Source organism: Bremia lactucae, linkage group LG14, assembly GCF_004359215.1.
Source record: "Bremia lactucae strain SF5 linkage group LG14, whole genome shotgun sequence".
NCBI lineage: Eukaryota > Oomycota > Peronosporomycetes > Peronosporales > Peronosporaceae > Bremia > Bremia lactucae.
The window spans coordinates 798,993-815,322 of record NC_090623.1 but is presented as its reverse complement, the minus strand read 5'-3'; the positions used below and the strand labels follow the sequence as shown (position 1 = coordinate 815,322).

The window sequence follows — 16,330 nt, the reverse complement described above, 5'->3', positions numbered from 1 at the left end:
CCGGCGAATTAACGCGGCGCGTGCGCTTAGTGCGAGGTTGTGTGGGCGTCTTCGCAGACGACCCACCAACGTGGCCCCTTTTAGGTGGCATCTTGGGCGCCGTGTATAGAAACACGTGCGCGAGAGTGATCGAGTGAACTAGCGGCGCGTAAAGCTGCTCGCAGTTCCTCTCTCTACTCTGTCGAATTTAAAAATGTAAATTCGTTCTTAAAGAGGGGGATGGTGTAACGGGCTAGAGTTGCCCTAATGTTACACAGTCCCCATTAAGTACATTTGGTACTTAAGGGGATGGTCAATTACTAAATAATAGTAATTAGACCCAACACTCGGGTGTGGTGCACATTTGTGACCAACCCTTGTGGATGTGATGCACATGGGTGCATTCACATTAGGAGGGATGACGCCCAGCGTCATCCATGATGACGGCTAGCGTCATCAGTTACGCGAGGTATCTATAAAGATACGCTCGCAATACATATTAAATGATATCTATAGAGATAACATTTTAATTGGTAAAAATAGGTATTTGTATTTAATTCTATTAAATATAAATCAGTCTGAAAATTACTACCTACTTGGTAAGTGCGCACGAGGAGACGGATTACCGCTCCCGTGACGACACTTTACCAGAGTTCTTAGTGTGTTGGGTGAGGTCGCTTGCGCGCCCCCCACAACTACCTCACTGCACGCAAGAGAAGCAGGTTTAACCGCTTCCTCGCTGTGCTAGGGTGTGTGCTTAAGTAGAGCGTGGCCGCATTACGACGTGCCCGCCTACAGTTAATGATTTGTATTTACATGCAATAACGGGAATCCTGTACAACCCTGTGGGAGCCTTTTGGCTGCATCATTCCAGTGTTGCGGAGCTCAAGTTTTGCTGCAGCGGATCCAACGAAGGTTCGATCGATAAAAGTGGCCACAGCTTAGCTCCATGTGCTAAAGGCCCTCTTTTTTGCCAATTGCTTCCAAGGAAAACTCTGGGACGCGTGCTACTGCCTGGACGCTTGTGCATTGACTGTAGGTTTCAAAAAAATCTCACGGTATTGGTCCCCATGATTGCAGCCCATTTGAGAGTTTTGCGTTCCTATCAGATTGCTGGATAATATATGCACACCCGCTTGTTAGGTCATGGTTTTCGACATGTGCTACGAGTTCCCTGCAATCAGAAAACGTTATGTAAGGGTTGAGTGCCAGTTGATAATCTTTAAGAGATCGTCCTTTGTTTATATCAGGAAAGAACGAGTCTTGTTTCGAAATATTTGGCACGCCGGGAGTAACTACTATTTTGACGTAATACTAATGGCTATCTTGTCGTTGATATAGACCAAGGTTGATGGGGCAATACTGATCGCCAATTCTCGAAGAAGCTGTCGCAATCATGAAAACCTTAGAGTGCCAGTGCCATATATTTGACTCCCGCAGTCGATAGAACGGCAGCTGCTAGTTTATTTGCCTTATAATTACTGGCCTGTCGATCAATAGTACGAATACAACCAAAAAGAGTGCCGCACTGTAACTTCGATTTCCCAGCTCGCATCGCTATATACCACTATAGGGATTCTTTTGCAGCGTTCGTACCTGGATTTGTCCGGCCAATAACACTAACAAACGCTAACTGCAAAGTGGAATTCTTTGTGTTGGTCACTAAATAGAACTTCCCACCATCATCACATACATTAGTGCACTCAGTCCAATCTGAGATTATTGAGCTTTTGAAAATTCAGAGACAATGAGCTGATGAATAGCGAAAAGTGCTCATCCGTTGACAATGAGCGCTACTACCCTTCTATACGCAAGGTCTGTAGTATCTTAAGGAGGCAAACGTATGTCTCCACTACGAACAAGGTCGTGACGAACGGCATCTGGTTTACAAGTTCGTCCTCATTTCTGTGCATATGGCAATTGCAAGGGGCACCCTTTACTGGTACTGATAAAAGTACTAGTCAACCTACACTGATTACAGTGAAGGTGGGGCGTTTCGACTACTTCACGTACGCGACGTGCAGAGGAAGATAATAGGTTGCTAAGAAGTGTTAGCTACCAAAGGTTAGTTTTATATAAGAGAAAAGACAAACCGTATAAATATATTGAGTTTTCTACGCAATGATCTTCTATCTAGTACTGACTATATTATATCTTTAAAAAAGCATTTGTGGCGCCTACTTGCGCACCGCATAATCGTGTCGTATTGCGATTGGCGGGGTTGATTTAAATCTTAATAAACAAACCCATCAATAGGACTATTTTTAACTGCATCAATATTACCAAATTTGGTAATATTGACACTAAAGTTAAAATTGAAAAAGATGTTTTCTTTACTTCTATATCTAGTTTCTATCCTCTTATTGGAAATAATATTTATGTAACGGCACACCCCGTTAAAGCTATGGCTCAAAGTCATCACAGTGTAACCATCACAACATAGAGTGTACACCTTTTTAAAAAAATCAACTCCAAAACTTTTAAAGCTCAACGTAAGAATAAGAGAAATGCAAAGATCAGCTATCTGCAATCTGAACTGCTTTTTGGCCTTTACGTCTTGGGAACTGCTTTAACAAATACGCGCGCAACTTGCTGGATTCGCTCTACCGGGATTTGTGCTAAAAACTGAAAAGGTGTTTCACTATTTCCTGACTAAATTCAAGAATCAAACGATTGACGACACAGATATGGGGTAATCGTACCTACATGAACGGTACAGCAACAAGGGGTGTGACACTTATTGTGAACTGAATATTGAAAGTGGGATTTGGGATTTGCTATTCATTTTATAAGCACGAAATGCTCATTTGAAAACAAAAATATAGACCGCCGATCATCGTTTTGAGCGTTGCTGTCCTGAGTCAATATGTTCGCTCAGTAAAGCTCGAAGATTTTTGGGGCAGGAAAGGAGCCGCTACTGTATGTATGCATCACAGCGTTGAATGCTTCTAAATTGCTCGTTTCAGAAGCTGTTTTGTCTTTCCAACCCATTAAGCATAGTGTGTACCACATCGACCAATATTTGCAGTAATGACTTGTCTAAAGTATTAACATTGCGACCACTCCTCAAAGAAGGCGACGGGACGCGTCTATGACTCGAGTTGAAACGGTAAAACCATCAAATCTGGAACCAGGACGAAGTAAACGTCCTCCGGCTGTTTTCAGCGAGCCCCTCGACAGCCGTGGAAGAAGAACCCGTCCACATTCAGTTAATTCGGAGCCAGTCCCAGTTCATTTTTTGTTGCTTCGAATCGTGTTATCTTTGTCGCAAAAAATCGCATCCTTTTGGCAGACAGCCAGGCGCAAACCACTATCGGGCCTCACGCACAATAGAAATTACTTTCTTCTACGAATGATGTGGCTCGACGGGTCTACAACAACGAGTTGTGCAAGCTGGACTTTGTTGCCACTGATGCTATTGGAGATTGTGCAGCTTGGCGTGATCCTGTGGCGCACGTGTCACCAAACTTATTGGCACTCGCACCCCCGACGCATTTTTTTTCACATTGTACGACGATAAAAAAGGACTTCTTTTGTATAAAAAACGAAAAAGTCGACTCATTTTTTGGGGTACTTTATAGGTGCTGCTCCTATCCTGTGGCTTGCGTCTGTTGTTCTGGCTCGGATTGTGCAAGTCTCCGGTCTTAACTGTTGGCGTGGCATGTCTCTGGTGGTCCAATACGCTGGTGCTGCTGTGCACTGCAGCCGTGATCTTCCAGTGGTCTAGCGCTTTGACCGCTGGACGCGAAACGGCGCAGGAACGGCACCGATCCAAGCGAATTACACTTCTTCACGTGCTCGTGTGTTTGCACTCGATTCACTTTATTTGGACGACAGTCCTGTGTATTCGTGTTATTGTGATTGGATTACCCACTCCAAATAGCGACATTGAGGATGATTCCAAGCACGCACATGTACTACTTCTGACGCATCGAATGATGAATATCGTCACTTTAGCGTACGATGTCGTCGTCGCGTCGTACGTTGCGATTCAATTAAAAGAACGAGTCTTGACGGCGGCCGTGTCGGACGATATGAAGAAAAAATCGGTCGTTCAAATGTCGCTCCTGATGACACTTTTAATTGCATCGTTGACGCTTCAGATGCTCATGGACGTCCCGTATGTAATTCTTAATCGTGGCGAGTTGCGACAATTACTGAGTTTGGAAGCGTTTTGTATATTAAAGTACGTTCTTCCAAGTCTTTGTTTAAACGTAGCGTTTCTTTACATCATGCGACGAGTGGAACAGCGGGACTCGACGCGAGTCGTTAATGTATCGAATCGGTCGTTAATTGAGTTTATTGAGTGCTCGTCGTCCGACTGCGTATGGTGTGCACATCATCGACGGTACCATTGTAACCAGAACAAATGGGGATTGACGCCCCTGACGTCGATTTCACCTCGGACAGTTGATTCCAGTTTTCACTCATCAATTCGTGCCAATTTATCCCAAAACTCATGGTCCTCTGAAAGCACTTCGGACGGGCATCCTTTTCATCCTTTTCGAGAATTTCAAGCTCAGGACCAGATACAAGAACGTGCGTATTCAGTCCAAATGCATGGAAATTACGAACCACCTCCTGAAATTCCAAAAAGACCACGCGATTGTTTTATTTAATGTCATTTCGTCGACATCTTATCGATACGGCCTTAATTTATAAATGTCAAAATTTGAGCAATCTCGACCCGAAAAAGAGTATTATATTAACCAGCAAACATTTAGAAACGGTGTTTCATATTTTTTGTAAACGGTGTTTTATTTTAAATTGTAAACGGTATTTCATTTTGAATTGTACGTCTCGGTGAATAAAACTCCCATTTCGAGCTATTTCTAATCACAACGACGTCTTGTATGTCGTTTTAAAATTGATGGGATGGGCCTCTAGAGCATGATCAATTTTATTAAAACAGTGTCCGTGCTGACAAATCCACTCAATTGTCTTCTGTAGTCCCTCGCGCCAAGTGACTTTTTCACTCCACCCAAGACGACGGATCTTTGTCGCATCAATGACGTATCGATGGTCATTAAACGGTCGATCTGGCACGTGTGCGATCATTGTGGCTTTCTCACCTTCAAGAAGCTGTGGTTTCATCACATGGAGGATCTCCATGGCCACTTTTTCATTCGACAATTCGTTTTGACCGCCAAGGTTGTAAATTTCCCCCACTTTGCCTTCGTGAAGAATCACGTCAAACGCACTCACAACATCCGAAATATAGAGATAATTACGCGTATGTCTTCCATTGCCATGAAGGGTCATCGGTTGACCTCGCAAGACCTGATTAATCAATTTCGGAATGAGTTTCTCGGGGTACTGATGCGGTCCGTAGACATTGTTGCTTCTCGTGATAATGATCGGAAGCCCAAAGGAATGATAGAAACTCGTGACAAGAAATTCGGCGCCAGCTTTTGAAGCCGCGTACGGATTCGTGGGCTTTAGCACATGGTTTTCCGTCATTGGCTTGGAATCAGGTCTTCCTTCTCCGTAAACTTCATCCGTACTTACGTGAATGAATCGTTGGATACGGTGTACCCTCGCCGCTTCGAGCAGTACGTGTGTACCCAGAATATTCGTTTTGCTAAATTCAATCGAGTTGCCAAAGGAGTTGTCTACGTGCGATTGTGCAGCAAAGTGCATAATTGTATCAATGGCCTCTGAATCGAGGATATAGTTGATCAAATCTGACCCGGTGACGTCGCCACGAATAAATTTGTAGTTTGAAGGCAGGAATTCATCATCGCTACGATACTCATCCCGAGGCTTGCAAAAGCTTGCATGGAGGCGTTGGCGTAGCTGTTTCTCATTAACTATCGAGGTCTTCATGTGGTTTATTTCGTGTTCCGTAGAGCGTTCATTAGCACTTTGGAGTTGATGAGAATGACAGCTACTTGACGATATGGCCGAGTGCACATTGCCTACGCACGAACAGTAGTCGAGAGAGTCGAGATTGACGATGTAATACTGCGGGTAGTGCTTGACAAGGTGGATTACTACGTGGGAGCCAATGAAACCCGCACCGCCGGTCACCAGGATGCGCTTCGTGAAGTGCGCAAGCCTAGTGGCAGGTGGTTTCGATTCCATCGAATTGCCACATCCATGAACATGCTTAAAGTTTCGCATTTTGCTTAATTAAGGCAGGTTTTAGCCCCATGAAGTTGCTTAATATATATATCTTTAATAGAAACTTTTTTGTGAATCATGGCGCTGCAAGGCTATTGTGCCTTTTGAGGCTGTTATGTTCGCAATAGAAGCAATTATTCACGCTTGTAAAGCTTTAATAGGACCACTGGAAGTCGAATGTCGAGCAGATTGAATAGTGATATCGCAAAAATACAATTAAGAAACAGTACACATATATTTTAAGCCAGCATCGCAAGCCATGATTCACAGCCAAGCATACACGCAGCCTTCTCATTGCGCATCTATAGAGCCATCCAATACCTTGCCAAACTCACCATTCATGAACTTACCTCCCCCCAGCCACCGCCGTTGTGAAGCCGCGGCCTACTCGAACAGCATATAACATCCGAGCTTCCGATCCCATGACGAGCTTGTTATCTTCAGCACCTCCCAGCTGCGTTGCAATGCGGTCAGGTCCCTCTGGCATTGCGATGAGCTCTGGAAGGACACGACAGCTATCGCGTCGGTTTTCTAAAGATCGTCAGGCTTGCCCGACGTAAAACAACCATCGAAAGGGACCGAAACCAAGAAAGATAATGTCGCCATGATGTCTTGTACATGAATCGGGTATTCAAACGCTGTCGTCGACGCTACAGCTGTTAGAAATTGCATACCAGGACGAAGCACATCGACAGCGCGCTGGGCTTCTAGCTAAAAGAATTTGCATCCTTTTAGAAACGCAAAATAAAATGTTACTATTCTTTTAATGAGCATAGTTGCTAAAGTCAAGCTCGTCATGATATCCGTGAATGTTAATTTGATGTGGAGCATTTGCATTGATTAAAAACCATTTTTGCCTGACATTTGAATATAATACTTTTACTTCAAATAGAAGCTGTTTTTTTTTGTCTGCAGCCAATCAGGACGTCCACATATCCCGCCAAAGAATCATCCGGAATCCAATGGATCCATAACCAATTCCTTCGCATCAAAATGACAATAATCACGACAGTGCAGCCACCCTCAAGTGAGGCTAAACGAAGCCACATGCCATCTAAACATGCAAAACCACAAGAGGCCAATCCGAGTGCAAAAATCGTTATTTTATCGGTAAATGACGTGTACGACATGATTCCGAACGAAAACGGTCATGGAGGCATAGCCGAGTTTGCAACGTTACTAGAGCAACAAAAAGCTACAATACCAGCGGACGCAACGCTGCTTGTAACCCTTAATGGCGATTTCCTCTCCGGCTCGGAATTGGCCGAACGCTTTAAAGGGTACGTCATCTCGAATCACAGAACGCATTGAATCCATCTCAAACAAGGAATCCATTGTATGTAGCGCCCACATGATTGAAATCATGAACCACCTTCAAATCGAATACGTTGTCTTAGGAAATCATGAATTTGATTTTGGTGCCGAGGAGTTAAAACTACGAATGGGTGAGTCCAGTGCGAAATGGTTTGGATCGAATGTACTCGATGCGTCCTCAAATGCATTGTTTGATGGGATTGTGGATACCGAAATCATTTTGTTAAACGATGGCTTAAAGCTTGGAATCTTTGGCGTATGCACGGAAGAGACCCCAACGCTGTCATTTCCGGGTCCTGGCATTAAATTTGACGACGTCGTGACGACATCGCGACGCTGTGTCGACGAGCTTCAAGCTCAAGGAGCCGATTTTATCCTTGCATTGACCCACGTATCGATTGCTATTGATCAAAAACTCGCTCGTCATGTGCCTGGGATCGATGTGATCCTTGGTGGTCACGACCACGAACCGTTTACAATGTATGAAGGCAAGACGTTGATTCACAAGTCGGGACAGAATGCCTACTGGTTAGCAAAGCTTGAATTTGATATTAAACGCTTTAAGGCACATCCCGAGCGTGGGTTAATCGTATTACCGCAATGGAGTATGCTTGCAATTGCAAATATGCCATCGCAGCAAGCGTGTTTCCATATTATAAACAAATATATGCAACTAATGACAAGGGAGAATGGCCCTAAAGAGAATGAACGTGTTTTAGCTACACTTGAGACCACACTGAGTACGCGAACGGCCCTATTGCGAGCAGGAGAGAGTTCAGGAGGGAATTTAGTGGCCGATGCACTCAAGATCGAGCTTGCTGCTGATGTCGGGTTTATTAATGGAGGATTCATTCGTGGAGACAAGGAATATGGGGCGACATCGAAGATAACTATAGGGATCTTAAAGCACGAAATGCCATTTCCACGACCTGCTGTGCTCGTGCGTATCAAAGCCAGCGATTTACGAGACGCGTTGCTGGAGCATTTATCGAAATATCCGCAGCAAAGCGGTTCTCATCCACATGTCTCGGGCCTACAAGTTACTGTTGAGATGCATGAGACTTCATTTAAGATTACCAAAATGGCGTTTGCGACTGACGAATTAATTGATTTGGAACAAGAGCTCCTCGTAGCGACGTCCAAGTTTGTGGCGGATGGCGGCGACGGCTGTTCGTCGTGGCTAAAGGGTGAAATCGTGCGTGTAGGATGTCAAATTCCAGAGGTCGTGGCCAATTTTTTGGTAAAGAAGAAAGTGGTCGCATATGGCGAGCACGAAAGTCGAATTACAATTGTTGAGTAAAAAAGGATTTGTTGTTTAAGTGAGAAATGGAATATTATGTTTTTTTTTCGAGGGAATACGAATACAAAAAGCCATTTGGCCCACGAGAATAAGCTTCTTGTCGCGTGAAAATGGCTGAATTGTTGCTTGAGGTGGGTCTCTGGAGTTACAATTTATCAACTTGTTAAGCTCAGGTTTGTGGCCGCAGATTGGGGCTATTTGAATGTGATGGTCACAGCTGGTGCGTGCCGATAAGCCGCTAGATTATAGGACGAATCATTTTAACTTACAAGGAATAAAAGAGTAGGTGCAAATGATACCTTGTGAAGTGCTTAAATGCCGCTGGCAAATTTAAGCATTAGGGAGCATATGTTGATGACTCAAGGTCTTTGCTATGATGACAACATTAAGTCGTTGACATCGCAATATACTTTGGCCCACATTACTGTCACGAGCATCACCTGCCAAAGTGACAAAGGGCGCATTCTACCATAAATTCGTTAAAGGGCGAGAGCTAAGCTCCCTGAATTGCGTAGACCATATGGCTCGATTCTTATACCAGTCGAAGGCTACTCGATATAATTCGAATTGTTTGGAGATTGCATGATGATGCGCGGTGGCTACGCTTACGTTGAGTTGCACACACGTGCTATTCAGCATGCGTTTTAAGTCACTCTACACAGCACTTCATGATAGCTAAGAATGCGGAAATCAGGACGTGGAAGAATCATTTCATTTTTACGTCGTTTGAGCTTTGATTTAAAAAGAATACATGCATATCAGCTGGATCTATATTGTGTATAAAAGTGCAATTTGACGTCCCGAGATAATCTTTTTAAAGGACCTTTTCCACGTTACTAGATTACTTTGCCTATCCCTACCCTAGTCCATAGACGACTCAGATAAGGACGTCTGTCGAATCCTGAATTTAAATGGTCTCGCAGGACAAAACTCTGCAGCAACTCCACGTGGCCATGTGAGTCGGCATAGACTCGTTACCACCCACTTCGTCAAGTCATATGCCTGAGCACAGTCACCTATCCCAAAATATCACCCACTTGTGGCCCAACCCTCCCGCGCCCAAAGATGACCGTAGTTCCCATTACAAAGAAAGAGTAAATCGACGTTACTTACACGAAAATGTCGAAAGGTCATCTATTCAAAGTTGTGATTGGTTGAAAGTCTTTGATCTGGTTCGTCCTTCTACTGAGTCAGATGTGCTGACTTGCTCCCGAAAAGCACAGGGTTATTGTCGGTCAAACGCTGACGACGCAAGCGCTTCGGTGCAGCACTCGTCGCAGCTACCGGCACGAAAGTCGGACATTATCTTGCCACTTTCAACTCGCGTCGGGAATTTCGTCGTCGTGTTGTACTTGGTGCAGCCCATCGACTCCATCGACTGAGAACGTGAGCCATTCCCACATCTCTCTCCGTGGCTACGGCTGTTTAGAACTTTGTGGCGCTGGTGAAAAGATTCAGTTCTAAGTTTTTTTGGCTTTAAAGCTATTGAAATATTAAAAAAGAACCTTATGCGCTCGAGGATCACCTTGACAGCGCTACTGACAATAGCGTTCTCGCTACGGCTTTTGCAAGGTATATGGCAATGAAACACTCGCGAAGCATCAAAGACGCTAATGTTTTGTTTGCGCTGTGACAGTCCGCGCAGCGGCCTGCGCTGAGATCTGCTACACGACCGAGTTAACGGGCTTTGGGCCAGGAGGAACTGCTGGCTGCACGTGCAGTGGCACCCGACAAGGAGCTCGCGTGGGAACGGATAGCTGTAGTTGTGGCCAGTGTTACCAAGCCACTGGTGCGGGCATTGTTGGATATGCCATTAGTAGCGACAACACGTGCTCGTTTGGCACAAACTGCGGGGATTGCGACTATACACCTGATGATACGTCGACTACGACCCCATCAACCTTGACTCCGTCTTCCATGCCACCACCACCTACGTCGTTTCGTCCAAGTACAAATACAACTGGTAATGAAATTGTGTGATTCCATTCATAAGTTGTGGCATTTTTTGACCAGTATTGCTTTAGATGCGCCTACGACTGCTCCACCTACCGCCATGCCCACGCTTTCGTCAACCGCAACGTCCGGGACGTCATCGCTTACGTCCGATTTAAGCGATTCCTCAACTGCTTCTCCAACCAATACAAACAGCCCTGACGTAAACAATAGCAATAATAGCGATCCAGCAACAAAACGAGGCAAGTCCTTTTGATACTTTAGAACAACGCTGGCAATCATGACACCTGACACTTGTTTATGATAGGCACAGCTAGTAGTAAAGGTCTTGAAACGTGGCAGATTGCATTGATCATTTTCTGTGGACTCCTTGTCTTTATTGTGGCGGTCGTATCCGTCCTTTCGTGCTACTGCAAGGCCCGGAGCCGTTTATTTGAGAACGAAGACGACCAGCCGGATGTGAGCTACTACCAGCAACCGCAACACAACATACGTGAGAATACGTTTGTATCGAGTGTGGCTACTGCGCCGACTTTAGTTCGACCGCCCTTGCTGCCACACGGTCGCAGATCCGGCAGTCTCGGTAGCTTTACAAACGAATGTAAACCCGGGGATACCAATGCGTCGAATAGCGGCACCGCGGATCGATTAAATGTCGGTCTTGTGCCCGTATTTAGTTTGGAAAACTCCACAAGATTAACTGGTAGTTTTCCGAATGAGCGAATTCTATCGGGTAGCTCTTTAAATGACTGTCGACCAAGTCATAGCAATAAGTCGTTTATACGCCAGCTTAGCTTAGAAAACGGACGTGCACTCGCCGTGGAATTGTAAAGTTTGGTTTTAATTCATTTTGCTACGGGATTTCATGGCAGCGACGCGCTTGGCGTCGACGGTAGCGTCAAGGAAAAGCTGAACTTGGGGCATGCTTTTCTAACGAAAGGGGGGGGGGCACAATTGGATGACAAAAGGACGATTAGATCACGGTATTTATCGAAGCTTTCTAGAGTGGATCATTGTGTAAATAAAAGTTCTTCTCAGGGGCCTCTAGCTGTAAATCTATCGCAACGAGCGTGGCAGCTGCGTGCAACAGCAACTGACGTTGACGTCGCGAGACTGCAAACAGCTCGAGTCCCATTCAAAAGTATCTGAATCAATCATCTCCACCGACCTACGGCAGTCAATGCCAACCGAATAAAAAAAGAGGACAAATTGTTATATTTCGAACATTGCAACTCCAAGGTAAACGATCATTTCATCCAATCCAAATATTTACGATTATTCAGATCTTTATTACAGAAGAGCATTCTGGTTTAAGCTCGGCGCGCTGATTTAGTATGTATGGTAAGCCCTTAAAAAGAATTTTATATTAAAATTTGGTCATGGGCATTTTAATCGTTTATGTCAAATTATCAAATTTTGTCACCTTCTCGTTTGATATTTGAAGGCTGCTTTGTTTTCATTTCACCGCTAATAATTAATGCATGCCCTGATTAGCTGTAACTCATTACCTTTTTTTCTTGACGTTGCTTGTTGCGTAATAGCTCCTTTGTGCTATCAGGCGTCATCATTTTTTCTCCTTTTTTACCATTCAGTGCGACGATTGGGTATTTCTTGAATCTGAGTTGCTGAGATGATATATTAGATTCTGATAAAATTTTGTTTGAAAATCCCATTATCGCCATGGCATCAAGTGAAGACTGGGAGTACATGGACACCTTGCATGCTCCCGTCTATATTTGTCTGCGTCGCAAGATTGATTTTGTTGCTGAAAAGCCTATGAAGCTTGATGGACGGTAAGGAATCAGCCACAATGACATCAATCTTTCCTTTTATAATAAAGATTCGTGCGGAATGGCAGCGTAGATAAAGACGAGTGGGCGCACGTGCCCTGGTCAGAGCCATTTGTCGACATCCAAGGAGTAAAGCGCAAGCCCAAAACGTACCCTCTTACGAGATTTAAAATGATGTACGACGAGGACACTTTGTACGTAGGGACGGAGCTCTTCGAGCCAAAAATTTGGGGCACTTTGACCTATAAAAATAGTACCATGTACCACGAAAATGATTTTGAGGTCTTTTTTAATCCTGACGGCAGTCGACACCATTACTAGTACGTAAACAAAGAAGCAACATTTTACTTTCTCCCCTAAGAAACACTCAAAATTCTACAGTGAACTCGAGATAAATTGCCTCAATACGATTTGGGAGCTCCTCCTCCATCGTCCATACAAAGATGGCCACAGTATCGTAAACCCATATAATCTGACATCTCTCCGCTCCGCTGTCTTCGTCGATGGTGTGGCAAACTCCCCCGAGACAGAATGTGTGCGGTGGTGTGTCGAAATGAGTTGGTCATTTGCCGAGTTGCAGCAATTTGACAAACTGCGGTTTACTCAACATCAACTTCAGCCACAACTAGTGTCTAAAGTGGCCACTCCTTTTGTAACCTCTTGCGATAATAACCGTTCGACAGTAACCGGGCACGTCTGGCGCGTCAATTTTTCGCGTGTCCAGTACGAACTCGAAGTGGAAGACACGACTCCGCAACAGTACCGAAACGTTCCAAATAAGAGCGAAGACAATATTGTGTGGGCTCCCACAGGTGTGATTGATATCCATCGACCCGAACGGTGGGGTTACGTTTTTTTCAGTAGCGACACCGCTCTTTCTAGAGGAAAACACGAGCTAGCCGACGCCAGGAAGGGCTTTTTAAACACACGAATGGCAACTGAGCGTGTATTAGATGCTGTTTACTATCGACAACGGGCCTTTTATGCATCTCACGGGGGGTACGCGTCGTCCATGGAAATCCTGTATACGGATCTTGCAACAAACGCACAAAATAGTCTGGACATTGACTGGTCAAAAATATTCCCACTTTATAACTTGCTTCAGCAATACAAACTCGAGTTCCCAGTCCTTTCATCCGAAAGCGAGTTTGTAAAAAAAAAGGTTTGCGATGGAATTCTTGAGGGTCGATCATTGAGTACTAAAAGTATCAAGCCATTTCCTAAGTTTACTAATCTTTCGCAAGAGATGCCACGTTCTGACGTGAATGCGCTTATTACTTCCACGTACGTTGCAACCGTTCGTTGTGCTACGCAGAGGTGGCACATACGTCACGACGGATGTCTTTGGCAAACGGCATAATCAACCATAGCGCTAGCACACGCAATGTTGCACTCAATCAAAGCGTTTGGAACTAATCAAATCAAGCATAGTGGCTTAAACATGCAAACTTTTTCACTTTGCCATTCATCGAATCAAGTGTACAGACGCAACTCGTTTTCATTCCCCATGTCCTAGCAACTCAAAAAAACCAACTACTTGAATAATACACTTTACAAATGAATAAATCAGTACTCGTCCATTCGTCCAAAATGGCTTGAACTCAATTTTGATGTCCAAGTTGCAACTCGGGCAAATCTTCACTCAAACGTTTGCCATGAAGCAAACTCGCCACAACCCAACGTGCCGTGACTACATGAAGGCCCCACTCTATTGCTTTGGCAAACTTCATGCCAATGGGTTTTCGACACACGAGGTGCGTATTGTGCGGACTTAATCGCCGCGTCACACGCGCTCCTGCAAGTCGTAACAACTCCATTACCACAAGCTTTTCGACGTCAAGGTACACCGAAGTCGACGCAATAACGTCTTGAAACCCCGCAATTGGAAGGATACACGTAAATAACGCACGTGGACGTAACGCACTCACGTGAAAGAGTTCATGGGAGGCAAAGGATAATTTCGTGTGCGCCGTAAGGGAACAGTGGACCCACAAATCCGATACAAATTGCAGCATACGTTGTTGCGACGACTGACTCAATTTGTCACTTTTGTGGGTTACATGGCATTGTGTCGACCGAAGGTGACGTTGAAGGTGATGGATCTGGTCTTGCATTGTTCGTGCTGCGGGTTCATTAAAGACGGCGCCCGTGCACACGACAGCATGAGTAATGAAAACAAAGTGCGTGGGATCAATGTGTGCGAAATCAATGGCAGCAAGTGCGAGAGCTTCCGCTTTGCTTTGAGGACCACGAAGTTTCTCGAGCAGTGGTTGAATTACAAAAGTATCGTTGGGATCACGGCATAAGAGTAGGAATGCGTAGCCTGGAAACAATGGATTAATAGGGTCCGTCTTTTGTTTTATTGGTACGAGTGTCTCGAGTGGTGCTTGAGTCGTGGTTTGTGTCTTGTTGACGCTTGTAATCGGGTCATCTTCGATTTGTTGAGTGTTTAAAACAGTTTTAGCGTTTAAAACGGAATGTGGATGGAATGCAATGGGGTACAATTCTTCGGGTTGTAACGTTTGACACTTTATTGAGTCAATGACCCAACGAGCGGATACAAAGGAGACAGTGTCGAATGCATTCGCAGCCATTGCATGTGCTCGCATGGCTTCCAGTGTCTTTCTTTCGTGTAACGAAGTGCTTCCTATAATATGTGTCACTTGATGAATAACCATGTCGTGGTATATTGTACCCATACCGATTCGTAAGACACGCTGCAATAAGGTATGCAATTGGGAAGGAAAACCGACGAGGTACAAAATGCAGCCATCAAATAATTCCATATAAGAATCCTTTGGATTGCCATAATTTTTTTGATTTGGCCACTTTTGGACAATGTCCATGAAAGCTGCAACAAGCTCCTGCGTATCGTCAATTTCCTGACTCATTGCAATATACGTAGGCAATGCACTTGAGTGTTCTGTTAATGCAAATTCTTCCTCTTCGACAATCATGCTTCTTTCTACACAAGCATCGAGCCAACCAAGATGTACTACTGGAACGTCATAAGTTACAGCGGCTTCATACTTGGCTCCATGTGGTTGGCGGGCAATTAAAATATTGGTAACGCCCAATTCAAAAGTGTCATTATAGTGACCACCATGGGTCGTCACGAGCTGAGCCACTGTCTCCTTTTCCTCTATCGTCAATCCAGACGTGCAAATGTCGAGTCCTTCGAGTAATTTCAAAGCAAATGATTCAACACTTAATAGTTTCTGAGCTTGGAAACTATCAAAGACCCAGCGAGGGAGTGCAACGGAAAGCCCATGAGCTACAGCAGCCTACAATAAATCCCCAATAACAATAATATAGTATTGCAATAAGTTGAATTCGATTATATTAACATGTCATTTGGACGGCGTACACGGTGCTTCAGCGAGCCTACCACTTCAGCAATTAAGTGGGTGGTGAGGTCGGGGTCCAAATCGTCATCAAAGTGTCCACCGCAGGCTACAACAATCTTGCGTACTTGTTCCTAACAAAGTCGGTTTATGAAGTGGCAAATTACAGCAAGATAAGATAAACTTCTACATCAAGAAAATCCATTGCGTGTGGATGCATACCTTGACGTCCAGCTCCAGTCCCGTAGAGCAGATAATCAATCCGGCAAACATGTTGTTTTCGCCCATACTGACAATGTATTGCAAATTGATGCGCTAAATAATTAAATATATTTAAAGTCAATTCCAGAGATGGCTACATAAAGGTGTCCAACTCACTTGTGTAACAGGTAGCCATCTTTTCGCACTAGAAAGAATCAGCCTCTTGTCATATGGCTCAAGCATTAGAACTACAATAATGAATCAGTCCAATGTATTGAGAATGTACTTAGGATGCGTGAAGAGCGGAATGATGCCGTTATTAAAAA

At 44.5% G+C, this 16,330-nt stretch overlaps 6 protein-coding genes across 6 annotated transcripts; 3 read left to right on the top strand and 3 right to left on the bottom strand.

The window, feature by feature from the left end:
- Positions 1–3,331: 3,331 nt before the first annotated feature.
- On the top strand, positions 3,332–4,598 carry CCR75_002443 (uncharacterized protein; the record flags this gene model as incomplete). The annotated part of the gene is made up of 2 exons (XM_067960540.1): positions 3,332–3,487; positions 3,561–4,598. 2 exons carry the CDS (start codon positions 3,332–3,334, stop codon positions 4,596–4,598), a joined length of 1,194 nt encoding a protein of 397 aa, XP_067816717.1.
- A 217-nt stretch (positions 4,599–4,815) lies between these two features.
- Positions 4,816–6,102, bottom strand: CCR75_002444 (uncharacterized protein; the record flags this gene model as incomplete). Its single annotated transcript, XM_067960541.1, has 1 exon — positions 4,816–6,102. One exon carries the CDS (start codon positions 6,100–6,102, stop codon positions 4,816–4,818), a length of 1,287 nt encoding a protein of 428 aa, XP_067816714.1.
- A 239-nt stretch (positions 6,103–6,341) lies between these two features.
- Positions 6,342–6,589, bottom strand: CCR75_002445 (uncharacterized protein; the record flags this gene model as incomplete). The annotated part of the gene is made up of 3 exons (XM_067960542.1): positions 6,342–6,404; positions 6,453–6,486; positions 6,507–6,589. The coding sequence occupies 3 exons, from the start codon at positions 6,587–6,589 to the stop codon at positions 6,342–6,344; spliced, it is 180 nt and encodes a 59-aa protein (XP_067816713.1).
- A 506-nt stretch (positions 6,590–7,095) lies between these two features.
- On the top strand, positions 7,096–8,893 carry CCR75_002446 (uncharacterized protein; the record flags this gene model as incomplete). Its single annotated transcript, XM_067960543.1, has 3 exons — positions 7,096–7,382; positions 7,447–8,815; positions 8,848–8,893. The coding sequence occupies 2 exons, from the start codon at positions 7,096–7,098 to the stop codon at positions 8,714–8,716; spliced, it is 1,557 nt and encodes a 518-aa protein (XP_067816716.1). The 3' UTR covers positions 8,717–8,815; positions 8,848–8,893.
- A 409-nt stretch (positions 8,894–9,302) lies between these two features.
- CCR75_002447 (uncharacterized protein) lies at positions 9,303–16,061 on the top strand. Its single transcript, XM_067960544.1, has 4 exons — positions 9,303–10,288; positions 10,353–10,679; positions 10,741–12,462; positions 12,528–16,061. Exons 1-3 carry the CDS (start codon positions 10,225–10,227, stop codon positions 10,923–10,925), a joined length of 576 nt encoding a protein of 191 aa, XP_067816715.1. The 5' UTR covers positions 9,303–10,224; the 3' UTR covers positions 10,926–12,462; positions 12,528–16,061.
- Positions 14,061–16,247, bottom strand: CCR75_002448 (uncharacterized protein; the record flags this gene model as incomplete). Its single annotated transcript, XM_067960545.1, has 4 exons — positions 14,061–15,743; positions 15,827–15,937; positions 16,026–16,118; positions 16,182–16,247. 4 exons carry the CDS (start codon positions 16,245–16,247, stop codon positions 14,061–14,063), a joined length of 1,953 nt encoding a protein of 650 aa, XP_067816712.1.
- Positions 16,248–16,330: the final 83 nt, after the last annotated feature.